The sequence below is a fragment of the Humulus lupulus genome, chromosome 4 (genome assembly GCF_963169125.1).
Source record: "Humulus lupulus chromosome 4, drHumLupu1.1, whole genome shotgun sequence".
In the NCBI taxonomy this organism is placed as follows: Eukaryota; Viridiplantae; Streptophyta; class Magnoliopsida; order Rosales; family Cannabaceae; genus Humulus; species Humulus lupulus.
This window is the reverse complement of record NC_084796.1, coordinates 248725245-248752677: the sequence shown is the minus strand read 5'-3', so window position 1 is coordinate 248752677 and position 27433 is coordinate 248725245. Positions and strand designations below refer to the sequence as shown.

The 27433-nt window shown below is 35.1% G+C and overlaps 3 protein-coding genes across 7 annotated transcripts; 1 reads left to right on the top strand and 2 right to left on the bottom strand.

Annotated features, from left to right (window-relative positions):
* Nucleotides 1-402: 402 nt before the first annotated feature.
* LOC133831646 (golgin candidate 2) lies at nucleotides 403-7572 on the top strand. Its single transcript, XM_062262020.1, has 10 exons — nucleotides 403-663; nucleotides 871-1962; nucleotides 3009-3119; nucleotides 3314-3373; nucleotides 3878-3935; nucleotides 4386-4438; nucleotides 4604-4690; nucleotides 6160-6285; nucleotides 6738-6785; nucleotides 6869-7572. The coding sequence occupies exons 1-10, from the start codon at nucleotides 610-612 to the stop codon at nucleotides 7232-7234; spliced, it is 2055 nt and encodes a 684-aa protein (XP_062118004.1). The 5' UTR covers nucleotides 403-609; the 3' UTR covers nucleotides 7235-7572.
* A 611-nt stretch (nucleotides 7573-8183) lies between these two features.
* LOC133831644 (septin and tuftelin-interacting protein 1 homolog 1) lies at nucleotides 8184-12943 on the bottom strand. Of its 2 annotated transcripts, none has more exons than XM_062262018.1 (4): nucleotides 10097-12943; nucleotides 8847-8954; nucleotides 8643-8750; nucleotides 8184-8428 (listed from the first exon to the last, which is right to left on the bottom strand). In XM_062262018.1, exon 1 carries the CDS (start codon nucleotides 12748-12750, stop codon nucleotides 10150-10152), a length of 2601 nt encoding a protein of 866 aa, XP_062118002.1. In that variant the 5' UTR covers nucleotides 12751-12943; the 3' UTR covers nucleotides 8184-8428; nucleotides 8643-8750; nucleotides 8847-8954; nucleotides 10097-10149. The 2 variants fall into 2 exon arrangements, with proteins under 2 accessions (XP_062118002.1, XP_062118003.1); XM_062262019.1 differs by having other exon boundaries at nucleotides 8847-8920.
* Nucleotides 12944-14591: 1648 nt separating this feature from the next.
* Nucleotides 14592-27248, bottom strand: LOC133831643 (uncharacterized protein C594.04c). Of its 4 annotated transcripts, none has more exons than XM_062262014.1 (10): nucleotides 27087-27248; nucleotides 26923-26992; nucleotides 26619-26686; nucleotides 26183-26244; nucleotides 25961-26042; nucleotides 25636-25869; nucleotides 24175-24303; nucleotides 24031-24092; nucleotides 23813-23929; nucleotides 14592-14791 (listed from the first exon to the last, which is right to left on the bottom strand). In XM_062262014.1, exons 1-10 carry the CDS (start codon nucleotides 27135-27137, stop codon nucleotides 14740-14742), a joined length of 927 nt encoding a protein of 308 aa, XP_062117998.1. In that variant the 5' UTR covers nucleotides 27138-27248; the 3' UTR covers nucleotides 14592-14739. The 4 variants fall into 4 exon arrangements, with proteins under 4 accessions (XP_062117998.1, XP_062118000.1, XP_062117997.1 ...); XM_062262016.1 differs by having other exon boundaries at nucleotides 14592-14785; XM_062262013.1 differs by lacking the exon at nucleotides 14592-14791 and adding an exon at nucleotides 22938-23143.
* Nucleotides 27249-27433: the final 185 nt, after the last annotated feature.

Genomic DNA, 27433 nt, shown 5'->3' with positions numbered 1-27433 from the left:
ATGTTAGAAAAATACTATAATATAGAAAGTAATCATTTTAAAATGAATATTATAATAATATAAGTATGGTTTGGTAACACTTAAAAGAATAATTTTTTATTTAATTAATTAAAAATTTGATAATTAAATATAAAATGTGTTTGGTAATTCTATTTTTATTTATTATTTTTTAAAATTTTAAATAAAATTTATTAAATTTTGAAAATAAAATTTTTTCAATTTCAAAATTTTTTTAAACAGTTTTTAATTTTTTTTTTATAAAATTAACACTTTATATATTATTAAATAAAAGTAATAATTATTTATATTATAAAGTGTGAATGGTTAAAACTTACTGGATTAAACCAAACACACAGTAGGAGCCGCACCAACTAACTAAACCTTTCCCGTATGGTCGCTCAAAATCAACGGCTTCGAAACGGAAACGAGGTGATCCTGTCAGATAAACCGCTCAACGTCCCGTTACCTTAGCATGATCAAAATCACTTCTACTTTTCTCCAAACGCTGCGTTTTGCTAAAATGCGCATTCTCTGATGAATTTATCTTCCATACTCTCTCCTTAGTCTTTTCGGGAAAAACTTAAAGGAAGGAGCTTCAGTAAAACAATCATGGCGAATTGGATCTCTTCCAAGCTCAAAGCTGCAGAAAGCATTCTTCAGCAGGTCAATTTCTCTTTTCCTTCCTCTTTTTTTCTTATTTAAAAAGAAGATAATGAAATTTCTGCTATTATTTTCCTGTTTGGTTCCCTAGAAAGCATGGGAAACAATAGAAATGAGCTTGTCCTTTGGGGGTTTAATTTCGATTCCAATAGGAGTGGATCTGTGATTTAATTGTCTGTTTAATTTGTAATTTTGGAATGTGCGACGCAGATTGATCAGAAAACTGCGGATTCGCTCAAGAAAAATGAGAAGTCCCAAATTGATGAATTGAATTTCGATAGTGAAACCAAAACCGGAGCAAGTTTGCCTCTGAAGGACCAATTGAAGAAGAAAACCCAGGTAAACAATGATTTTCATGGAACATTGCGTAGTGATCCGATTAGTCTTAAGAGTCCTAGTGTTAGTAATAGCAAGAATGAGAGTTCGAGTTCGCCCAAAGAGGTCGTGGATGCTACTACGAAACCTAAAACAACGCTTACCGATAGCGATTGGACTCAACTCCTTGGTACCCCGAGTCAGCCTACAACATCTGGTGCCTCGAGTCGTGGCAATGGACATTCTGGTATTCGGGGTTTGAGGAAAGATGGGAGGCGGCAGGGTGGTTCTGCTTCAGTTTCAGCTGGATCAGAGGTTAGGAGGAATCAGAAGAATAATAAGAGTGTTTCAAAACCGGTGAGGAGAACAAGTAGTGTGGAAGAAAACAAGTTGAATGGGAAGGCCAGTGATGGAGATGATCTTGGATTTTCAAATTCAACAGGGAGATCTTCCAATGTAAAGCTGCAGAGTGCTGGTGGTAAGCTTTCGGAAGGGCGAGAAGTTGATAAGGGAAATGAAGGAACTAATAGAACTTCCACTTTGAAGACTTCCTTGCAGTCAGTAAATAAAAACCATATAACTCAATCTGAAATGGTGTCAACTGTGGAGAAAGTTGATGTGGTATCTGATGTTAAGATGCAAATGGCTGAGGGCCGTGATCGTTTAGGGAGTTCTCTAATGAGGAAACATGATTCTAATCATGTAGCTTCTAGAAGCTCTACCTCTGATGATCTAAAGAAAAGTTCCTCTTCAATGAGCTATGGGAGCTCTGATTCGAGATCAGATTCTGGTTCAAGTTCTGACTCTGAAGATGAACGGGAGAGAGAGGAAAGGAGAAGGAGAAGAGAAAAGATTCTGGCCGAAAAGGCGGCAGCTAAAGCTGTGGAGGCCATCAAGGAACGGGAAAATATGGTTGCCAGATTGGAAGGAGAGAAGCAAAGCTTAGAGAAGATATTTGAAGAACAAACCAAACAGCAAGCACAAGAGGTAAATTTACCTGGTTTTCTTGTTATAGTTTTTTTTTTAATAGAAACAAACTTTGTATTAATATTATGGAGAAAATACAAGGAAAAATGTGGTGTAAAATCACAATAACAGAGACAAAAAAGATTAGGATTTTACAACAGGCAATACCAATCTCTACAGTCTACACGATTCAAAGAACATTACATTACTTCTTGTTCTGGTATTCTTAATATCAGTACCTTTTGTTTTGTTGATGAGGTTGGTTTGAAAGATTTATTACAATGGAATAGGAGAAACCGCGTCAGAATTTGATCTTATTATTTGGACTAATGTTGCTTTTATTTGTACATTTATATATTATGCTGTTACGAAAAACTACGTTTTCCACCTTCTAAAACAAACTATTTTTTTAAATACTTGGTGCATTTTTATAAAATATTAACCTTCATGGTTGTACATGCTCAAGACAGGAAAGGCCAAGGGTTGAAGATTTTTCGATTCCTTTTATATTATTTTTACCATCACCAATATTTTTCAGAATTCTTCCTATGAGAGTTTTTAGGAGAAATAACTAACGTCTCTAGAAGGAACTGGAATTTTATGTGAGATTAGAGGATATAAGTGATTTGAATTTTGTGGGTTAAGATCCTATTTCCAGAAATGAATTTTTATTGCCTTTTGTTTTGTGTTGTAGATGGTCCGCCACTAGTCCACTGCACAGTGCAGGGTTTTCTATTGAGAAATTAATTTTCAAACCAGAATTTTTAGTTCTACAACCATTTTTTAAAGCCTAGTATACAAATTTAGCTGGCTGACTTCTCATTGAAATCTATTTCCATGCTTCCCAAAGATTGCGGGGTTCGGTGGAGGCACCAATTTTGAACTTGAGCCAGCTAAGCCAGTTCTGAGGAATTTTGGAATATATTTATATTGAATAATAATAATAAATAATTATTTTCACTGATTTTGCTTTGCCGAGGCCATGATCATTCTTTCATTGGTGCCTTTTTAATTTGTTTGAAACAGTCATTCAAAATCTTTCATTAACTCTTTACTTCATCATTTAGGCTTCAAAGCTGCAATTAACTATGATGGAGACGATGGAAGCTGTTGAGTTAGAGAAGCAAAAACATAATAATACAAGAATGGAAGTCTTAGCACGATTGGCTAAATTGGAGGTATTAGACGCTGTTTTGCCTGCTATTATTACTAGACATCGTGTATTCTTTTCTGCAATAAAATGTATATCTAAATTGTCATTTTTTTTTGGTTCTTTTGCTATTTTTGGCAGTTGATTCTTTCTAAAGTTTAGGCAACACATATTTTTGTTAACTTTGTTGTTAGTGGTTACTAAAGGTGAAAAGTGTTGCAGACGGCGAACGCAGACCTTGCAAGATCTCTTGCCACTGTGCAGTGGAATCTTGAAGTAGAGGTATGATTTAGATGCTTAATCAGTTTGTTTTTTTCCAGCAAAAAAAAATCAGATTTGTTTTTTAGATCAGACGTGTCATGTTATTGGATTATTTTCTGTGATGAATGAAATTAAAACAGTATGAAAAGATTTGGAAGGTTGGACCACTGAGGGTGTATATATGGGATGGAAGAAGGTTATTACCCCGTCCTTATTTTAGTAAATTATAGAACTTTTGTAGAGCAAGTGTAAATAAAAAATGTTATTCTGAGATGTAAAGTTCTATCAAAATGAAGAGTCTCTCTCTCTCTCTCTCTCTCTCTCTCTTAATATCAAGTGGCTGAATAAGGAAATGTGATTACCCTTCGAAATTTATTATTTTGTATTTCTTTATTGCAATTCCTTCAGTGTAAGTAAATAATGTACAAGCAGATAAATAATTATATGGTGAATCTTTAAATCACACCCGTTGTTTTATTTTTGCCTTCATTATTTAATCCCATATACTCGACAATATTTCAATAGGTTAACGAAGTGGCTGAAATTCGACAACAAATCGAGTTGAAGGAAGTGAACAATGAAGGTATGGTCTCTTATAATAAAAAAATAAATAAAAGCATGGTGTTGTAGCTGCCTCTTTTTTTCAGTAGAAAAACAATAGGAGTAGAAATGATGAAGTAATAGGTGAGGATTTGGTTTTCTTTTCTTATCTGGAAATGGGGAAAGCAGAAACCTGTGCGGGTTGAGACAGGATGTTGGAGATTTTGTAATCATTTGGCCTCTTTTTCTTTACCATTGGTTTGGTCTAACTTGTTGTTTCACTTGCTAGTACAATATCACTTATTCTACCTTGTGTGGTTTTCTAACATCAAACAAAAGCTTCCCTTTCTATGAGAATACCCTTGTGTAATGCAATGATCTAGTTAGTTTGTTGTGAAAGCATGTTTAATGGGAGGTATGCCGATATCAATTGTTTTCGTCAAAGTTGGCTTTTTCACGCCCTATAACATATAATTTCCTTATCTCCTTGTAGAGCTGGAAAGGAAGATTTTTAATAGTCATCGGACTGGGACATCTTTGAAGAAAGTAAGTCGGGTTTTACTTGTCAACATGTTTGATAAATTGGTTGTGTTAAAAGATTAATAATCTTCCTTTGGATTTTTATTCCCATTTTCTTTTTAGCTTTATGTTCTATTTCTTTTTGTATCAAATGGTTTATTTGTCCTCTGCGTGATGATTTAAAAATTGCAGCTTGCGGCCTCAAAAGGAGTTGAACTTGAGATACTGGAGGCAGAGTACTCTCTTGCGACTGATAAAATTGGAAAATTGCAAAATAAGGTTTGCATTTCATATTTGTTTGTGTTTAACTTTCTTATTTGCACATGTTTAATTGTTACAACATTGTGATTCATTGTTTTGTTATGTTTTTTATTCTTTTTTTGCTTACTATGCTGAAAATGTTTGTGCTTTCTTAACTTCTTAGCCATTGTATCCGTGTAGTCGTATGTTCTTGGACACTGTCTCATCTCATGTGTGAGTTTGTGTTTTGTGTGCTTTACTTTTTGGTTTGAGAGTGCTACATTTTTTTTAAGGAGAAACCTTGTGGCCACATGTGCAGTGTTAAATCCAAACTATGCGTTTCTGCCATTGTTTAGGACGTATGAAGATGTTTCTAGGTTTTTATGCTTCTTTTTCTTTTATAAGAAATGAGAAATTGTATATTAATAGAATAGTAGCGATGACAAGATATTGGGTAGCAACATTGGTGCACAATGTAAAAGTGTTTAAAGGAGTCATATTTTCCAATTTAGTTAGATATTGGAATCAGTGAATTTCTAACTTCTTTGGGGTTTTGTTGCTGTTCTCTTTTTTTCCCAACTTTCTTGTGTTATCTTTCCATTAATACAAGTTTTTTTTGAAAAAAAAAAAGAAAAAGATAAGAGATGTCATCTATACTTGCAAACAAAGGTGACAATAATTAGCTAGCATCGAAAATGGCAAACATCAAAATTCTTAGTGTTTAAAGATCCAAAGAGTCACCCCATATTTCCAAATGGTATTTAGACTGTCTTCCACGTCTTAGAAGATCGTATTATTTAACCACCCTCAACAAGCCATTTCCCTTCGGATGATAATGTTCTCCACTGCTCCTTGAATCTTTGAAAACTTCATAACGAAACCCCTAACATTCCTGACTTTCTACGTCTGTAATTTATTATAAAACCTTCTAAAATGGTAGCCACCCAGTCAACCATCTTATCAAAAGTAGCCAGCCAGTTCTGCTCCAAAATCTGGATTGCTTTCCCATAATCAACCATTTTTAAAATGAAACCTTATGTTTAACATTAATTCCTGCTCTAAATGTTTATTGCTTGAAGATGTCATAACCATAGATAACTAGATTTTTTTTAAACATGCTTCAATGCATTTTCCCACTACAGCTAGAGCTAAGTACCTATTTTATATGCTAAAAGTGATGACCGTTGTTATGATCCTTTTCTGTCAATTTGTTAGGTTTATAGGTTTGTTTATGCAATGTGTGTTATAGTCTCAATCACACCAAGAGTATTGATCTACGTGGTCGAAAGTATATGCCTTCAGTTGACTAAGTTTTGAGTTACGACCAGAGAATGTTGTGGATTTAATAGTAAGATTATTAAGCTTTAATGGATTAATTGAGGTTAACGGCTTTGGACTGGTTCCACACTTTTTGGCTTTTCAGAATGTGGTTATTCCTGTTCTGCTATATATTTGGAATTTGATTGGTTATCAACAGCAGCATTGTTTATAAAATGATTGTGTTTCAGGCAAAGCAGCTGGAACTGAATATTGACATGACTAGGAGAGAATTGGAGGAACCGACAGAAGTAGAGGTTGAGCTAAAACGCAGGCTTAACCAGATGACTGACCATTTAATTCAGAAACAAGCACAGGTTTGTCACTTTAAACATACTTATTTTCAATCCAATTCATAGGTAAATTAAAATTTTATTGGACAAAAGCTTGTGATAAATCCCATAAAGCTAGTTATTCCCTCTACATCCATTCATCTTTTGAGGTCTTAGTTTAATGGATAAGAAAAGTAAAACCTTACAAACCCACCGTAAACTTTCACTTTCTGCTTCGGCATATATAGTACCATGCCTCAGATTTCGTCATTTATTGTGAGGCAGTGATCAAGACAATTTACCTATTCATATGCTTCTGAAATGTCAGCAACTGGTTCCTGTCAGAAAATAGTTGAAGATTAAATCCAAGATGATTTTTTTTTTTTTTTTTTTTGTAATTTATTTATCTGTTGGTAGTTGAGGAATTTATGATAATACTCTCTCTAGTGGCCTTGCTAAGTGATCTCATTAATTTGCATTTATATTGCTTCAACCAGGTTGAGGCTCTTTCTTCAGAGAAGGCTACCATTCTATTCAGAATTGAGGTACGCTACTCTTTCCTAAATAATTTAACCTAATTTCAGAAGAAACTTTGTATAATTTGCACGCGTGTTCGTGCATCTTGCAGGCAGTTTCAAAGATGCTCGAAGAAAACAAATCAATGACCGACTTCTCCAGCACATCATCATCGAGGGACTTAGAATCAGGAACATGGGAGCTCTCTGATTCAAAGTTGAAGCCTCTAATCGAAGACAAAATTCGTTCAAGCAAGAAGCATTTGTATTCATTGGTTCAACAGTTCGATGCCATATTCTTGGCAGGAGCAGTGTTTTTGAAGAGGAATCCAACGGCCAAACTATGGTCTTTGGTATACCTTGTCTGCCTACACTTGTGGGTCATCTATATTCTGATGTCGCACTCTCAACCGTCGAATGAGTCCGTATCTGGTGCAGTTTTTTCATTGGAAAATATCAACAAAACTTCAGGATTATAATTTGTGGACTTTAGTTTCATTTTTACTTTTTTTTTTGTTCTGCTTGTGGGGAAGCTGGGAGGATTATTCATTTCATTTGTCTGGGGTGTAATCTGTGCAGTGTATTTTCATGCCCAGTAGCACGCTGATCAGGGATGTACATGTACGTATTTGTGTATCAATGAAAGTATATATATATAAATATATCTATATATATAAATACATTACAGGAACTAGCTTCACAATGTTTTTAGGTTACATGTGTTTATGACTTATAGATGTCCACATCCTTCTACCTAATTTGGGGCTTCGTAGATTGAGGTTGAACTTTTGGAATTTGTAATTTGGGTCTTTTTTTATATTTTTTTGCCAAATGTAATTTGGGTCTTTATTATGGAGAGATCACAAGATTCATATGGTTTGGCAAAGGTTTTTTTTTTGGCTCAATATTTATTAAAGAGTCGTTATTTGATATCTTAAGATGCTTATCATACACTATATGAGATTCAAATATCTAGATTCTAATATTGGATTGTACCAATATCACTATATCAGCACTGCAAGTGTCCCTTAACTTCTTTAACTTTATTAAAATGATTATTGAGTGTGTTTTTTTGGGGTTAGGGTTGGCGGGATGGATATAATTAAGTTTATTTATTTATTTTTTGAAGGATGAGTTTATTTAATTTTACTTTGGAGTGTTTGGAATTTTTTTCTTATCTTTCACAAAATAAATAATAAAAAAATTATGAAAAACAATGAATGGAATTTTAAGAAAGCAACTTTTTCTATATTTCAGTCATTTCCCACTAGAATTTTTTTTTTCCAAAGCATAATCTAAAGTTCTAAACAAAGGCCTATTTATTTTGAATGAAAAATAAACTTTTCATCCTTGTCAATTTAAAAGTATATTATCATGAATGCGAAGCATAAATTAATCATTCTATATTTTCATGTATTGATGAATACGAAAAGTTAAATCATCAGGCATTGATTTGAATTATATCATAGGTAAATTTACAAATCACTCGCTTATGAAATCATATGGAAGTTTAAAACATCCACTATGAATTGAGTGTTTCAAAACACATGAAGCATTATGCAAAAATGAGAGTATAACAGATGAAGTTTGAAGCATCAATCTGTACAATTATCCATCCATACTCATCTTCAATCCATTGGTTCCTTCTCCAATAGCAATTTGATAAAATGAGCCTTCAATAAATAGGAAATAAAATCACACAAAGAAGGGAAATTCAAGATCGAGAAAGAAGAAGATAAAGACGAATGGATAAGTTAGATTGGAATAGTGAACAAAAAATGATCTTCACATATTTTACATGTGCAAAATCTGTATACAACAAGATACAATGATATGGTGAGATTTTTCATTGTGCTAATAGTTTTTAGTAGAATTTTATAGACTCACAAGTTTAGTAGCCCTGCTTGAGGAGAATAGCGAACGGCGAGGAAAAAATTCCCCTCGAAACCGTGACGATGGGAGTCTATACATTTGTGAGGCTGTGGAAATAGAGGGCTGAAAGTAAAAATAAAGATGTCAAGACTAAGTTTCTTCACTGCACAATCAGTAGAAACAGTAAATCACACAAGGCATGAAAAAGATGAAGTTAACCTAGTTGTTTTCTTCTAGGTCCTGTATCGATCCACATTTCGAAACAATGCCACTGATGAAAATATGTTAACAGCCTGAGAAAAATAGGGTCAATGATCGCCAACCACTCTGCACCATCCAGTACATGAGTTAAGGACAGACATTGGTCAAGGTTCTAGTTATCGTGACAGACGAAAAACAATAAATTGCTGCAAATGTTGGGTGAGTTATCCATCCATATAGTTGTAATGTTTGTTAAGAAAATCTCTAATGTAAGATAATATAATAGAAACATCTTGGAAAGCTTAATTACACCAACTTAATAACATTCCCAATACCCATAAAGCAGCATGATTTTAGACAGAGTACTAAGATCATTTACATTTTAAGAGATGTCGCTATATTTCTCCAACATCAGATTCAAAAGTACTCATCCTTATATTCAACAAAAGAAGTCAGCAGTTCAAACCAAAGAGGGCCTGGTAACCATTAATCAACAGAGTAATGATATGTGCACCCAAAATATGTACACAAACATTACACACAGTGACGTGTCACTGCATTTTAAAACAATGAGTCTTAGTTTTAATAAATGTGATTGGCTAGGTTAAATTGCCACATCTCTGTGTCTAAGGTTTGGGTGTCTAAGGTTTGGGTGGATATTTTGAGTGCACATATCATTACTCTAATCAATAAATAATAACAAATCATAAAGCATATAAGGAAGGTATACCTTGATCTATACTTTCATTCTATATTCTTACATCTAACTCTTGAAAGTAAAAGCATAAAGCACAAAGCAAATTCATATTCTTAGACTTATTTATTTCAGCCCTCTTCATTTACACTTCAATTCCATGTAGTCCTACCTTCTATGCTCTCCTAAAAAAAACAATTACTTAGAAACTTAATCAGCAACACACTGTCAGAATTTCATCTGTCTTATTGACACCAACCAAAAAACCTCTCATTGCAACTCAGCAAAATCACCACTATGTAGTATGGCTTAAAGCTGGTATTTAGGTATAAAAGACTAGAGACAAATATAAGACAGCATGTAGTAAAACTAGTTTCAAGCAAAAAGACATGAAAATTTTGCTTCAAGAAAAGGTGCAAGGGGTTGACAGCAAAATTCTTACATATAAATGTCAATAATGACAACATGATGATACGGGAAAGTAGAAAGATACAATTGAGGCAAAAAATGTTTTGTTCTGGATATTGAATAAAATCAAATGATAAATTTCCTCGTTTTAAAGATAGAAGCTCACCTTTAAAGAAACTGCCGAACAGTTGCAACTAACCCAGATGAGCAAAACATAACTCAGCGTCTTTTTAAAAGAGAATTGTTGTGCAGATCCAGCAATCGTTCAAGAGATACCAAAGACCAAGCTTCCTCTGTTTGAGCATATATTCTTTGATTTAGAGAGTCTACTATGATACTTACATGGCCGAAGCCAAATATTTGGTGACCATTGTGCATCCTCCCAGGTTTTGGTTTAAAAAGCAAGCCATGTTGTTGTGCATAGGCCTCGACAACTTCTTTCATGCTCAACTCAGGGCCATCCATACTACTTGTGCCACCAAAGCTTGCAGCAGCTTGTTGTGCAGCAGCTTTTTGCTGAGCCTCAAACTGTCTTTGCTCAAGAACTCTAAGATAGCTAAGATTTTCTTTCAAACCTGGTTGGACTACTTCCATACCTTCAACAGCCCTATTCATCATTTCCAGACCACAGTTAAGCTGAGACCGGATATTCTCATTTGATAAAAGCTCCTTAGGAAGAAGTTCTTTCCATCCCAAAAACCACTTTGTAACCTCTTCAAAATTTGGGTTTGAACACAACCAATGGTACAAAACCTGTAGCCACTGGGGAAAGAAAAACTTCTCCAGCATATCTACCATAAGATGAATCGGTATAACAGAGGCCCACTTTATGACCCAATCAAACTGATCAAGCTGCTTTTGATTAGCAGGGTTCACCTGGAACTCTTGCAGGATAAGCGATAATTTGGGAACTATAAATCTACGCATTAATTGTTCCCAACTGATTGAGTCAAAAACAAACTTCCATGGTGATAGTAAAATAAAAGCAGAACCATCACTAGGATGCCAAGCACCAAGAACATTACTCAATTTGGAGCGTATTGTTTGATAAACATCCTCCAACTTGTGTCCCAACAGCGGCAGCCATGGGTGCACCCAGACATGGATACAAACAGTCTCCCGGTGCGGCTCCCATGTGTCCACAGCACTCCTTAATTTCGGCATAACTACATCATCCAATATGGTCTCAAGAACTGATGAAGGCAACAGCTTCTCCCAAGAATCTATAAATCCAAGCATGGGTTCCGGGTGCCTAGCCTGCCAAGTATTGACGGCAGAGATTCTCACGGCAGGCACCACAACCTCAGAAATCAGTTGAGAATATGGAGAAGCTGAGTCCCATATATCCAAGGATTCCGCTCCTTGAAGCAAAGCCTTCCAAGCAGATACCATCTCTAAACCATGAGACGGGTTTCGAAGAGGGTCCCAGCCTTGAAACACCCTAATAAACAAAGGCAAAGCAAACGAGCAGGCAATACAGGATAAATTGCACAACTTATACTCTTCAGCATATCTTCTTTGTAAGTCACTAAAGCACTTTGCAAGTGAATCCAAAGTTAAGATTCCCATAGAATTCTCTTCTCCCAATCGGTCCAGTACACCCATGATCTCCTCCATGCTATCTAGTTGTTTCTTCTGTCTTGCCGCCTCAACTTCTAATCTTTCCTTCTCGTCTTTCAACGCCATTGCTGTGTCCCTCTCCATCCTCAAATCCCTATCAATCTTCTGAATATCGAGCTCGGTTAAATCCACTATCAACCTCACATTATGCTGAATCTCGGGCATGGGAATGTCTTCTTCCTTGGATCGCTCTTCAGCATTCAAATTCTCTAAGTTGGTCACAACACGAACCTGGGGACCACGCATATCCAACACCCTTTGAACAACAACCTCAGCGCCGCCACCTTGCTGCTCCTGCTTTTTAGCAAGCAATTCCTCAGCTGTCATGTAATCAAGATTCTTCTTTTGTTTAGCTAGTGCTCGTTTCGACCAGAGCTTTTCCTTGGAGGGCTGAGTTGAGGCAGCCAAAGGCACGGCCGTAGGCTTGGGCTTAGTCAATTCTTGTAGTGTTGGCACTTTCTCAGCCTCCTTGTAATCATTATATCCCATTCCCATATTCTTAGGCCTCAACTTGGCCTCAATCGGGGCAACAATCCCTTGCTCGTTCTTGCCAAGACCTCCTCCTTTATACCCCATTTTCTCAAGGAGCTTCATCCCAATACCTTTGGTATGTTTCTCAAACACTCCAACATTCCCAGCAGCATCAGATTGGCGTTTACCACTCTGGGATTGTTGAGAATCATTCTGCTGAAGCAACTTAAGCCTCTTCTGTTGTTGTCTTTCTTTTTCCCTCCTCTGAGCACCCTCCATTATCTTCTTCCCAAAAGCCGTGGGCAAGAAGCTTTCGCCGTCATCCTCGTCATCAACTCCTTCAACAGCCTCAGCCGAAGCCTTCGTTACAGTAGAAGAGCCAAAACCCAGACCAAGACCCGGGCGTGGAGCACTATCGTCATGATTATCGGCATCAATAGCTTCCTTAGAGTGGTTCTCAATCTCCTGGGTGGGCATGACAGTACCAGTGGAGACGAAATTGACAGGCTTGGAAAGGTTAGGCTGATTACGATCCTTGCGGCGCTGCTTTCTAGGGTAATCATCGTCGTCGTCGTCATCATCATCAGCAAATACACCATAAAGGGCATCGTCTTTGGTCTGGAGAGGCTTTTCTTTGCGCTTCCGGTAGTAGAACTCGCCCCCAATCCATTGCGCGTCTTCGAAATCGTTGTCCATTCCAAACTTCTCCATCTCTTGATCCTCATCCATTGTATAATTCTGCCTAAAACCCTAAAACCCCAAATCAAATCAAGAATTCAATACGAATATTAGGGTTTGAGGAAAGAAAAGAAGAAGAGTAATAGAATCGAAGAAAGGAATGAGCTTGGAGGTGAAATCGGTACTCGGGAGACGAATCGAACAACTGAAACCAGAACCAGGTGATGAGATGGAGAGAGAAAGATGAAACATTTGAATTTTTTCTTTTTTGGGCAATTTAGTTGGGCCTGGGCTTTAGCTTAGTGGGCCTATTACTTATTTCCCATTTTTTTCCTTACCATGAATACTCTCTTTTTTAGAAAAATGACATGTTTTAATTAAATAGATATTATTTTTAAATTTACATAAAAAAAAACCCTTTTAAAAAAACTAATTAAACTTATTTTTAAATTTAATTAAATTAATTTTTTATAATTTTTTTGATAAATTTTAATTTTTATACTTTAAACATATTTTTAATTCTTTTTTCTGATTTTAAATAATGTTGAAATTATTTTTTTAAATATTAATATGAAATGAACTAATATAAGATCATGAGACATGGCATTCTAATCATCCATAATAGTATTTAACGGAGTGGTATTGATGGAAATATCCAAATCATAACGTTTGGTATTTAATCTGTCGAAAAAAAATGATGTGGTATATAAGTGTATAAAACTGAAAACATTAGGTATTTATGCCGCAAATACCCCTATTAAAAAAATTGTTAGGATATTTTACTACAAAATTAAAAACATGAATATTTGCTTACTTTCACAAACTATTAAATGTCATTTTGTACCAAACCCCTGATTAAAATGAATAATTTACATGTGTAATTAGGGTTAATGTCAAATTCATGTAGCTCGAATGCCCATCTTTTTCTTGGTGGGCAAGTTCCTTCCATCCGATTGGTACACTTTTTTTTAGAGACAGGGAAGCAAAGAGAATTCTACTAGTAAGGGTACAAGTTTAAGTATTTTCTTGAATATTGTGAATCTATCGAGTGTGTGAGTTGCAAGAGTAAAAGTGAGTGATCTTTTTGTGAGCATTGTGTGATTTGTGAGATAGATGTACTTTGAGCATTGTGTGCTTTAGGGATGCGTATATGGTTGTGCCAGAGTATAGGCGAGCTAGGCCTACGCCTAGGGCTCCACCCTAAAGGTTTCTCAAATTTTAGAAAAGTATTAATTTTTACCTAAAAAAAAACTCTTAAATTTAAGAAAAATATTATTTTATCTATAAAAATTAGAAAAATAATTTATTTTTCTTAGGCCTCACCCATCTCGGTTGTGTGAATTATTTAGAATTTTAAAATTCCAAATAATTTACAGTGCCGAAAACTAGTTTAAAAACATGTTGTTGCACACGTGACTAATTTGTTATACGCATAATATTACAATTGCTATCCTTGCTCAAGGGTCTGCGTTGGCTCATGTCGACACGATTTCTACTACCCTTGACAATCTTATCATTGAGGTGTAGAACCAAGAGTTCCAACAACGAGGATGGCTAGCAGTGACCAAAGAGTAAACCAAACTTTTAGGTCAAGTTTTGTACTTTTAGAATACTAGCATTATTATCCTCCTTCCTAACTTTTATTGCTTATAAATTATATTTGCTCACACCTCGTTTCCTCGATAGATTTCCCTCAACATTGCTTATAAAAGTTGTTATCATTAACTTCTTGGAAAATCACTTTTCCGCAAAGCTAAAGCCCAAAGCAAAATCATTGCCAAGTAGAGCCTAAATCTCTTTAAGTGAGTAAGCTCCAAGAGTAAAGTGAGTGATCTCTTTGTAAGCATTGTATGCTTTGTGAGAACAGATTCTATCATAACCAAAATGTGGTCAAAAAACAAAATTAGAAATTTAATAAAATATGACTTTTCAATCAATCTGTGATAATCAATTAGAATTATAAATGTGACTTTTCAACCACAAAGCCAAAATTATCCGAATAGCTGAAATTCAAAGCAATAAATAGAGATTTACAATGCACTAACTCATCTTCTTCAATCCCCCACTTCCTTCTATTGAGCTGGTTCTATACCTTGCACATATGGTAAATGCCTTAAATAGGAAATATTCTATTATATGCATCAAAAACTAACTTGACATGAAAAATAAAATAAATTTTAAAGAATAACATTTATTGAATAAGTTTTAAACAAGCTACTCAGATTTAATATACCAATCAAGAAGAACAAGGCATTCAGTACATTCTTAGGCTCAAATTGTTTATTTCAAGTGAGTTCATAGGAGTTGAGAAAAAACAAAGCAAACAAGGTTAGAATAGAAAGTATTTGGATTGGAGCATTTTTTATAACATTATTTTCCATTTTCAGAACCAACCTATTTTTCGTTTTGTGTTACCAACCAACAAAGTCAGCATAGCAAACTATATGTGCCCAATACTGTCTTCAAATCTATGGAGACTGAACAAATAAGTAGAGCACATTCAAAGGCTAAACAATTATCTCTACGTGGCTCGCACGTCACATTTTGGAAACCACACTAATAGATATTAGCCAAGAATAAAGATATAGAATGTAGAAGATTAATACGGGATTTTTACGTGGTTGGGGCGTTAATAAGCCTTAGTCCACGAGTCAGTTGTATTAGAGCTTGGAAAGTCTTTTTACAATGGAGTTTTTCTCTATGTTTTGACAGAGTATCTGTATATAAGTCGAAGAGAGCCTTTTCCCAATGTTCTATTGCATGTATTTATAGGCTCATGGGAACACTGGGTCTAGGCCGGGTATGACCTGGGCCCATCAGAGATATGGATACTCTTGGCTTCTCTGGTGGAAGCCCAATATAAAAGATAAAACATACATCAATTCAAGACTAATTAAGGCCCAATAAGGTGGCCCAAGAACTATATTTTGCCCAACAAAACGGTGCTTTTGGTCTGGGCACTTCGAGTTACGAGGCAGATTCAGGGGACAAGATCAGTCAGAGTACTTGGCAGTGCAGATCTGAAACAGCGGCGTGCAATCCCGAGGTGGCTTTTTCTGCAGGTGAAAAGTAGGGACAACCCCCACGTGGAGTGGGGCGGCTTCAGGGTCCCGGACGCTTTTCCCTACCAACCGGGGATGACCTAATCCGGGTTCGTTTACCTGTGTCCCTCTTCGTTTACTGCAGGCCTCGACCGTTTACCAGTGTCCGGAACCGTTCACGTATACTTCTACGCGATCCTGAGCTCTGTACGTCTCTCGGACAACTGTCCTGGGTCGTCATCCTAGACACCGTCCGGCCCCAATATCGCACTAGGGTCACGCCCCTTGGACATTCCTGTACCAAGCGGGCCTGGGCCGGGCCCACATTCGAACGCCCAGTCCATGGGCCCCGACCGCCGTCCCGGGCCCACGTCAGGAAATGGGGATAGCAAAAAGATATTTGAGATTTTGGTCTTTTTATGAAATGATAAAATGAGATAAGTGAAATAAAAGTAAGGTGTAATCAAGAGTTTGAGAAATAGAAAGGTTTTAAGAATCATCCATATGCTTGTTTGGTTACTTAGGCTTGATTTATAAAAATACCAAGTAAATAGTTCACATCCCAACATTTACTTGGAAAATCTAACATTAAAGTCCATATTCTTTTCTAACTAAAGTTTATTTAAGTTATAAAATTATTTACTTTAGGAGTACAATGTTAATCTTATGAAAAATCTAAAAATGAGAAAATACACAAGGGTAATAACGCAATAGAAGATTGGACATAAAATTATGTATCAATATTACTTTTATTAATTAGAAGCACATAAAAAGAGCACGACTAATCCTATATACTATTAGTGCAAGTTGTTATACCCAAAAATTGGAGATCAATGACATGGCAATAATGGTGACAAGTGGCAGTGCATGATCAGTAAAAGACACATTAATAGTCAATAAATACATTGACTCCTCAAAGTTGTAATAAAAGGACCCGGTAGACTGATTAAGAATTTGGACTGCTTGAGAGATGCCATGGTAAAGTCAAATACACCCGAGGAGAATATTTGGGCTAAGGTGTGATTGGCTCAGACCCCAGTTCGAAGACCCAATTGTTTGGTTCAAACCCAAGTCCCAGGAGCTTAAAGGAGGGGTTTGGACTTTGACACGAGGGATAAAGGCAGGAGGTCCGATCGGACCTTAGCTTGGGAGCCTCTCAAGCAATTGGCTCGGATGTGTCCGAGGTAAGAAGGCTTGAACGTCCCAAGTGCTTGCCTCGGACGTGTCCGAGGTAGGTTTCCTAGGTGATTGGCTCGAATCCATCCGAGGTAAGAAGACTAAGGAAAGGAAGTCCCATGCAAGCCAAGGATTGGGACTTAGATTTCAGCCAAAGGAAGGCTACATAATGTCCGATCGGACATGGTTGAAGATGCCAAAGGAAGAGATGCCTCGGACTTGTCCGAGGTGAAATGTCGAGTAGGGTGGCTCAGACCACCTTGGTCCGAGGAGAAGGCCACAAGGTCCGATCGGACCTTGATTGGAGGAGGTGTGCTCGGACTTGTCCGAAGTGAGAAGCAAGAGGAAAATGCCTCGGACCACCTTGGTCCGAGGAGAAGGCAAGAGGTGCATTGGCTCGAACCACTTTGGTCCGAGGAGAAGGACACAAGGTCCGATCGGACCTTGATTGGAGGAGGTAGGCTCGGACCTACCCGAGGAGAGAAGCCAAGGGAGTTGGCTCGGACCACCTTGGTCCGAGGGGAGCCAAGCTTGCATCACCTTGGTCCAAGGAAAGCTTGAAGGAGTAATCTGTTGGGGTTTTATGCCCTAATTAAAACCCAAATTCTTTGTAATCTCATTTTTATTATCAATAAAAGAATAGAAATCATTTTTTGACTTGGTCAATCACTTTGCTCACATGTTTTATTTTCATGATTATTTGTTTAATATAAACTTCTATTAAATCCCGAGCATATAGCTAATCTTATTTATAGTGACGTAATCACAGTAGAATATAAATATGATTATATGTTCAAAAATAAGTTAGTCCTAAGATTAGTCAGTGCACCGGATTTACACTGACTTGCCAATCTACGATATGATCTACTTACACATTACAGTGTTATGTTCTTTCCAGAACATTAGCAAAGTAGATAAGATCGGATGTATTTGTTACATCGGACAGGACCGATATTGACAGTTGATAAGATAAGTAAACATACCGTTATTATCTATTCTAGTCATATCATATAGTTGACCATAGGTCAATTCAATCTCAATTCTGAGTGGTTAGTATTCTAACTGATTGTATTATTTGAGTTCTTTGACTTGTTCGTTACCAGCTTACCCTACGGACTAGCCCATACTTACATCTTAGGAACTCGGTAGTATAATTGAGTGGGAGTGTTAATCATAGATATGAACATCTATAGCTTCTGATGAAGAAGTGAAACGATGGTTTCCTTTTAGTTTGGTTCAAGGTGTTAAATGATAGAGATCTCATTTCAGTAATTAAATTAGTTTACTGAAATATCATTTACAAGGAACTAAGTGTTTTAAGGATAAAATACAATGAGGGGTAAAACGGTATTTTAGTCCTCTCTCATTGTAGACCGTCTATAGAGGATTGAGTGACAATTATGGTTGTAACAATGGATAATTAATAGTGTATCTATATTTGTTATAGAGCGTTCTATGAATTCAAGAGTGCAATTCCAAGTTTATAGTGGAGTCACGAGGAATTAATAAGTTAGTAAATTTATTTGTTAGATTTATGAAAACTTATTGGAGCTTGATTTCATAGGCCCATGATCCCCATTGTACCTTGGATAAAATCATCTAGATAGTCTCAATTAATTGATTTAATCATCAATTAGAATTATCAAAGTTGACCAGGTCAATTTTGGATAGTTTCACAGAGTTGTGTAATTTTGAGAAGAAAAGAGAAATTATGGCAGATTTATTAATTAAGATAAATTGGTATCTAAATTAATAAATAAGTTTAAATCAAGGTTCAAATTATAAATAATTAATTTGATAAATGATTTAAATAATTATTTAATTAATTAAATCAATAGAAAATAATACAAGCCTTGATTTTAAGTCCAATGGGCTTATAATCAAATGGGAAATTTCACGGGCCTATAGCCCATGATAATTTCGACCTAGGGCTTCAAAATGGCTGTTATTTTATTGATTTTTTAATTAAATTAAATGGCCTAATTGAGTCTATAAAAGGAGTGCTTATAGAGAAGTCAAAAAAAGGTTTTTTGATAAGTCAGATTTTCTGATAGTTTTATATTCTCTCTAAACACAAGTCCTTTTCTAAGCCTCTTTGTTATTTTCTTTTCTTCTCTCTATATCTATCTCATGTGTTGAGAATTGCCCACACTAGTCTAGGTGGTTCTAAGGATACATTGGAAGATCGTGAAGAAAATAGAAGATCGGTTCAGTTTCTTGATAATACTCTGCGACAGAAAGGATACAAGAGTTAGAGAAACTGAAGGAAGGACTCATAATTCCGCTGCGTATACTGTAAGTATTATATTTTTGTTTCTCTTTGAATTCAATTTTAGAAACATGTTTTAGGCTATCTTGTATTAATTTGTTTAATATTAGATATACATGAAAATAAATAAAGATCATGTATAAGCTTTTTCCAACATAATCAACATGCATATGAGACTACGTCAAAATCCCCTGAACGACTTCAGCAAGAATTGGTCTAAACACCTGGGAATCTCTCATTCCTCACTCAAATTGAGGAATCAGTTGTATTTTAAATATTTCTTGTAATATAAATATAAGATGAATAATAAAATATCCCTATCTAAAGGGGATATCAGTTGAAGATCCCAAACCTATAAATAGAGGGTTGGGAGGATCGTAAAGGGACTTTTGGCAAATTGAGAGTTAATCTGTGTTCTAGAGAGAGAAAGTGTGTTTTTCTTGAGAGAACTCCTTTTTTGTATTCTGGAATATTTACACCAAGAAACTCAGTTGACACTGGTTCATATGATCTTGAGTGTGAATACAGTAATAAAATCTCTAAGTGGATTAGGCTATTACCGACTATCGGGGCTGAACCACTATAAAATCTCGTGTTATTTACTTTTTGTTCATAAACTGTTTGTGTCGTTTTATTTCTCTTGAAGGCTATATCGTTTTTGACGTTCTCACGTCGTTGGCTAAAAACACAGTCAACACAAGTAAATAAAGACAACAAAATGGAGATGAGGATGAAATAATATAAATAACTCAAATACATTATATTAAGAACATAGTATATCAAAGTAGCAAAATAACATCACAAGCATATGGAATCATCCATAACCTTCTTATGAAGATTAGACCATTATGCTCATGATTCTCACAAAATTCTAAGAAGAAAATATGAGAAGAAAGTTAGTAGAAATTTTGCTATGGTTTATTTACTCTCAAAATTGCATACGCATATGAAAGAAAGAGTCCATATTTATAGAGAGAGAACAAGACTAAAAAGAAATTAAACAACAAATGAGGGTTATACAATAAATCTAAAATATTAATAATAAATATGATTTTGAAAAATCAAATCTTATTATTAATAGTAACCCAACTATTTTGGTGAATGGCCAATTTACCTTTTTTCTAAAACACACAAAAAAAAAAGAGCTTTGAAGCTCAAAATAGAAATGTGCAAGGTCCAACACCCACAAAATATGGGCTAGAAAGGTGGTTGATGGCAGAGGAGACTTTGACCTAGCTGCAGCCAATGAGAGTGCGCCACATGGCGCAGCTGGCTGGGAGAGGAGAGGGGCAGTAGCTGGGCCTTCGGATTGGGTCAGTTCTTTGGGTTGTTGGAGAAGCTGGGTGAGGCGCAGGTCATCGGGTCGAGGGGTCGGGTCACTCGCGGGTCAGAGGCTGCTAGAGGAGCTCCCATGGGTTATTATTTTTCATATTTTTTTTAGGTTCTCGTTGGTTAATTGATTTTTTTTCAGACCAAATTGTTCTTTGGGTTTATTGAATCTTTTCATCATTCAAAATTATTTGAATTTGAGATTGTAATTGGTCTCTTCATGCTTACACCGTGGACTTGGCATTGGCAAACATTGATCATCTCAAGCATAGATTGGCAGCAAGATTCATTGGAGATAGCAGTCCAACTATACATTCTTTACTTTAAGAAATCAAGAAAAGTATAAAAGAAGTGCATAGATTTGAAGGATATTTTATGATAAAGATGAACAATGTGGATTATAAAAGTTGTGTTAATATGGTAATTTAAAACTAATTAAACTTATTTTTAAATTTAATTAAATTAATTTTTATGATAAATTTTAATTTTTATAATTTAAACATATTTTTAATTATTTTTTCTGATTTTAAATAATGTTGAAATTATTTTTTTAAAAATAGGAATTTACTATTTTGGTACCCTTTGATTTTGCAAAGTATCATTCTGGTACCATTTGTTTTCAATAATGATCATATGGTACCCTATATTTTGAAAACATAGATATTTTGTATCATAATTGATAAAATTTTGTCAATTTGACCAAACTATTAATAGTTATATATAATTTGTAACTCGTATGATTGAGAGTAATTTGATTGAATTAGTACAAATTTATTAATTAAATTTGAGTTTAGGGTACCAAATATATACAATTTTAAAATACAGGATACTAAATATGTACGATTTCAAAATACAGGGTACCAAATGAGCATTATTTGTAAATACAGGGTACCAAGATGATATTTTGCAAAAACACTGGGTACCAAATGGTTACCTACCCTTAATATGAAATGGACTAATAAGATCATGACACTTGACATTCTAATCAGTCATAATAGTATTTAACGGAGTGGTATTGACAGAATTGCCCAAATCATAACATTTGATATTTAATCCGTTGAAAAAAAAAAGATGTGCTATATAAGTGTATAAAACTGAAAACATTAGCTATTTATGCCGCAAATACCACTATTAAAAAGGTGGTTAGGCTATTTTACTACAAAATTAAAAACATGAACATTTACTTACTTTCACACACCATTAAATGTCATTTTGCACCAAACCCCTGATTAAAATGAATAATTTTACATGTGTAATTAGGGTTAATGTCAAATTCATGTAGCTCAAATGCCCATCTTTTTCTTGGCGGGCACTATCGAGTGTGTGAGTTGCAAGAGTAAAAGTGAGTGATCTCTTTGTGAGCATTGTGTGATTTGTGAGATAGATATACTTTGAGCATTGTGTGCTTTAGGGATGTGTATAGGGTTGTGCCGGAGTATAGGCGGGCTAGGCCTACGCTTAGGGCCCCACCCTAAAGGTTCCCCAAATTTTAGAAAATTATCAATTGTTACCTAAAAAAAACTCTTAAATTTAAGAAAAATATTATTTTATCTATAAAAATTAGAAAAATAATTGATTTTTCTTGGGCCTCACCCATCTCTGGCACACTCCTCGGTGTGTAAATTATTTAGAATTTTAAAATTTTAAATAATTTACAGTACCGAAAACTAGTTTAATAAATGTTATTGCACACATGACTAATTTTGTTATGCGCATAATATTACAATTGCTATCATTGCTCAAGGCTCTGCATTGGCTCATGTCGACACGATTTCTACTACCCTTGACAATCTTATCATTGAGGTGTAGAACCAAGAGTTCCAACAACGAGGATGGCTAGCTATGACCGATGAGTAAACCAAACTTTTAGGTCAAGTTTTGTTCTTTTAGAATACTTGCATTATTATCCTCCTTCCTAACTTCTATTGCTTATAAATTAGATTTGCTCACACCTCGTTTCCTCGATTGATAGGTTTCCCTCAACATTGCTTATAAAAGTTGCTATCATTAACTTCGTGGAAAATCACTTTTCCCCAAAGCTAAGGCCCAAAGCAAAATTATTGCCAAGTAGAGCCTAAATCTCTTTAAGTGAGTAAGGGGTGTTTGTTTTGAGGAGTTGAGTTGCCTTAGAAAGTGTGGAGGGACCTAGGATGGAGATAATACTAAACTCTTTTGTAGAAAATGGTTCATTTTACCCTTAAAATACATGTGGAACCCACACAAATTATTAACTTTACTCCTTAAAATTTGAACCAAACATAGGAAGGGGTTTAGATTCCAATTCCCACATTTACTTTACCACATACCAAACACCCCCAAGAGTAAAGTAACTGATGTCTTTGTAAGCACTGTATGCTTTGTGAGAGAGATTAATTGTATGGTAGTTTGTAGTTGTATGATCAGATTCTATCATAACCAAAATGTGGTCAAAAAACAAAATTATAAATTTTATAAAAATATGACTTTTCAACCAATCTGTGATAATCAATTAGAATAAAAAATGTGACTTTTCAACCAAAAACCCAAAATTATCCAAATAGCTGAAATTCAAAGCAATAAATAGAGATGTACAATGCACTAACTCATCTTCTTCAATCCCCCACTTCCTTCTCTTGAGCTGGTTCTATACCTTGCACATATGGTAAATGCCTTAAATAGGAAATATTCTATCATATGCATCAACAGCTAACTTGACATGAAAAATAAAATAAATTTTAAAGAATAACATTTATTGAATAAGTTTTAAACAAGCTACTCAGATTTAATATACCAATCAAGAAGAACAAGGCATTCAGTACATGCTTAGGCTCAAATTGTTTATTTCAAGTGGGTTCATAGGAGTTGAGAAAAAACAAAGCTAACAAGGTTAGAATAGAATTATTTGGATTGGAGCATTTTTTATAACATTATTTTCCATTTTCAGAACCAACCTATTTTTCCTTTTGTGTTACGAACCGACAAAGTCAGCAAAGAAAACTATATGTGCCCAATACTGTCCTCAATTCTATGGAGACTGAACAAATAAGTAGAGCACATTCAAGGGCTAAACAATTATCTCTACGTGGCTCGCACGTCACATTCATAGTTTGTCGGGTTTGTACCATTTTATACTCTTGAGTTTTAGCTAAATACACTTTCTCATAATAATAATAAAACCCAGATCAAGAGATTACATTAAAAAGTACTAGAGAAAAATGTAAATATACGTATTTGCATGATACAGAAAATGTAAAAAGTAGCAAGTTTATGGTAGAAATTTTCACTGAACCAATAGTAATTACAAAAATATTAAACTCACCAGTGTTGCCCTTCTTGGAGAATATTGCGATTGTAGAGAGGAAGCTCGAAGAGGAAAAACTTTTTGAACCACGATGGCAGGTTCCCATACACTAGTGGAGGCAGTGGAATTAGAGGACTGAAGTAAAAAAAAAAGTGTCAAGGACTCAGATTTCTTGACTTCATTCACAATAGAAAACAGTTAAAACACAACAGATGAGGAAAAAAAATGAGGGTAACCTAGTTGTTTTCTTATACATCGCGTATCCAGCAACATTTCCAAACTTCTTATCCGATGATTCCTGTTTCGAATTTACAGGACTTTAACAAACAAATTCTGGAAAGTTGTAAGTAGACCACAAGAAAGAAAGAGTATACACAAACCTCCAGCAATGGAATTCCACTGATGAAAAGAAGCAACAAGGTAAGAAAGATAGGACCAATGATCACAAGCCACTCTGCACCATCCAGTACAGGAGTTGAAGCCACAAAAATCCCCCACCATAAGAAAATCTAAGCACCACACATTTGTCAAGGTCATGAAACACATATATATACATAGCAAAAACAATTGCAACAATAGTGAGATATATGACATAAACATTGTAGAGATCTTCATTTCATTACACCACCTTAATAACATCTCCAAAGCCCATAACAGTATCAGACAGAATACATGCTTAACCAATGGTGTTAATTAGGTTGTGTTGTGCTGGTCCAGGCACATTTAGTCTCGATCCATTTGTGTTTCGTGTCATGCTGGCCTAGACATATTTACTAATCGAATCGTGTGTCCTTATTGTGCCAATTAACATACTATTACGAAAATAACACAATTTAAACTAATTCTTTTTTTGCCAATCGTATAGTGTGTTCTTAAGTATTTAACATTATTAAATTTTGAACACATAAAGTTATAAATTTATGACTTAATAGCACTTGATTAAGCTGTGCATTTCTTCTTTAGTATTTTTTGTTTTTTACTTCGATAAAATAAAGGTCAAACTTTGTTCATTACAGATAATAATTCAAAACTTCTTGAATTTTAAGTACGTAAGAAGCTACATATTTATTCTCAAATTTTTAAAAATTGAAATTGAATCTTAATATCTAATAGAGTTTAAGTTTATTTTTTAGAATATAACAATTCAAAGTTGAAATTCACATATCAAAAAATAAATACTCAATCCTACTTCTCTTAACATTTGGAAAACTCTTAACCAAAATATGGTTTCATTTAGACCTCAACGTTACCTTGTTTTGACAAGAGACACTAAAAGTCACAATTTGGCATTCTACCTTTTACTTACCAAGTGGTCTCATCACTGTGAATGCTCGATAATAAGTAGTGATGTAACCGCTATGCAAACTCCTAGAGATCAACAACTACTGGATAGAAAACTCGGTTATATTACAGTGGATGACTCAATTGCATTCACAGTCCAAGTTCTTGGAAAGATTACTATATGTTGCAGCAGCAGCAGCAATGTCCAGCTTTTCACTTTGAGGACAAGGTGAAAGTTTGGAGGGAAGTATTGATAGGCCTCCAATACAATTCAGGTATGTGATACATTAATTGGGTTGTAGCTCTAGTGAGAGACCAAGCCTCTCGAATGCTTGGGCTTGTACTGGCATTTAACACACTACCAGAGGTTATTCAATTCATATTGGGATTAGTTCATACCATTGGGCTAGTCCCACTTGTAACCACTAATTAGTAACATTCAAAAGAACAAACTCTACATCACATATGATGGTATATGTTTATCTGTTTTTCAAAGACATAATTCCCAAGTAACTTTAGAAGACATAATTTGTAGCACTCAATGGCATGGCTGTACTAACCTCTCCAAAGTAATTTGGATGACGAGAGTATTTCCACAATCCAGCATTGCACCACCTCCCTCTATTTCCTGGATCGTTTTTGAATTGCAATTTTTGCTGGTCTGCTGAGGCCTCAATTGAAAATCCTATTGACCAAATGATCCACCCAATTATGTCTGCAGGTTGAAAAGATGGTTCTCTATTGCTAGCATTAACCACTGTAACGGGTAAACTCACAGTCCACACCCAGACAGCCTGTAAAAGAGTCGGGCATTTTAGTTCGCGAACTTAGTCATTTCTACAAACAATAGTCAGTCAGAAGGTGAAAAGAGTGAATTTTATAAACCTGAAATATCCAAAAAACTGCCAATTTCCCCAAATTTTGGCGCATTTCGTCAAAACGCCTATCCTCTCCCCATTGTAAAATCCTGGTCAGTACATTTAGAATAGATATCATCAATGAATATTGTTCTGGACAATACAGTAGCGGATAGCACTGATGTGAGGTCATTTCTTTAATATTAAAGAGAAACTGTGCATTAACAAGAAATAAACATATCAGTTTTACCTCAACAATAAAAACAGTCCAAGGCGAAGACCCCATACTACTACCAGAGAACTCAAAACAACCTGAAAGAAAGAGCTGAAAAGTCATACATAATAAGAGGTGGTGATAAGCTCAAAGGAAAATATAACTACTTATTTCCCAACAGCTGAAGATCATTTTGCAAGTCACATTAATCTGAACACACAAGTTCAAGTCAAATAAGGCAACACAATAACACCCTAAAATTAATGGAGAAGAAAAGCAAAGTAGAATCAACAATATTTAATCAACCAGCTCCAAAAGCACAGAAGGCTACACAAAGTTTGGCTGGGTTAAAAAAAAAACCAGCTAGTGAGTTACTTAAAATTCAATTATGTCTAAATATAGAGAAGCATAATAGACAAATAAGTTTCATGGATTCAGATAATTGTACATTGAAAATAAATATTAACAATACCTGTCTGAAGTGCCATGAGCCCCTGACCACCAGAGTCAATATAGCAAGTATGACAAAGTTAGTGCTTCCTATGAAGAAAAAGACATAACCCAGAATTATATTCACAAACTGAAAAAAGAAACACAAACAACCCACAACTTAATTACACAAAAAACAAAATATACTATCAAGGGCAAAGCTTAAAAATTCATTCTTTCAGTGAAGTTTTGAACATGTTCTGTATCTAGTTCGCTTTCTTCAATAAATCATTTTAACAAACTCTCCATTCCCATCATCCTAATCAGAAAAAGCATAGAAAGAGTACCAGCGAAGTCAGTGACTTTGTCAATTTTGAGAAGAGCGGTGACTATGAAGAACAGCAACTGATATCCAACCTTTGAAACAAACACAAAACCCACAACACAAGATTAGAAATAATAGAAGTAATAGAGTCACAAGAGTTTAAAGAGACAAAAGAAGAATAGTAACTGTAACAATGGCGGTAAGGCCCAAGAAATGGGAGTCGATTACAGTTCCCATGATGAAAGAAAATTAGGATTGGAATAGTATTAACAGAAAATTCTGTTGATGGGTTTGAAACTTCGTTAGCTTTATATATGGGAAAGTGAGAAATTTGTGGTTGATATTTGAACACCACTCAATGCTTTACTTGTTCCATCAAATTGTGTTGGACTTTATTTCTTCCCAATTACCCAATAATAATAATAATAATAATAATAGTTTTGTCCAAAAATAAAATAAAATAATTGTTGATGCCTTGATGATGGTTTATCAAATCTCCTCTTCCCTATATAAAAAAAATAAATTAAATTTTT

Coding starts and splice junctions, on each gene's coding strand:
- LOC133831646 (XM_062262020.1), top strand. CDS start 610: ATGGCGAATTGGATCTCTTCCAAGCTCAAAGCTGCAGAAAGCATTCTT. Junction 3,120..3,313: donor CACGATTGGCTAAATTGGAG/GTATTAGACGCT, acceptor AAAGTGTTGCAG/ACGGCGAACGCAGACCTTGC. Junction 6,786..6,868: donor CCATTCTATTCAGAATTGAG/GTACGCTACTCT, acceptor TGCATCTTGCAG/GCAGTTTCAAAGATGCTCGA.
- LOC133831643 (XM_062262014.1), bottom strand. CDS start 27,137: ATGGGAACTGTAATCGACTCCCATTTCTTGGGCCTTACCGCCATTGTT. Junction 26,993..27,086: donor GCCTTACCGCCATTGTTACA/GTTACTATTCTT, acceptor TTTGTTTCAAAG/GTTGGATATCAGTTGCTGTT. Junction 25,870..25,960: donor CAGTTTTTTGGATATTTCAG/GTTTATAAAATT, acceptor ACTCTTTTACAG/GCTGTCTGGGTGTGGACTGT.
- LOC133831644 (XM_062262018.1), bottom strand. CDS start 12,750: ATGGATGAGGATCAAGAGATGGAGAAGTTTGGAATGGACAACGATTTC.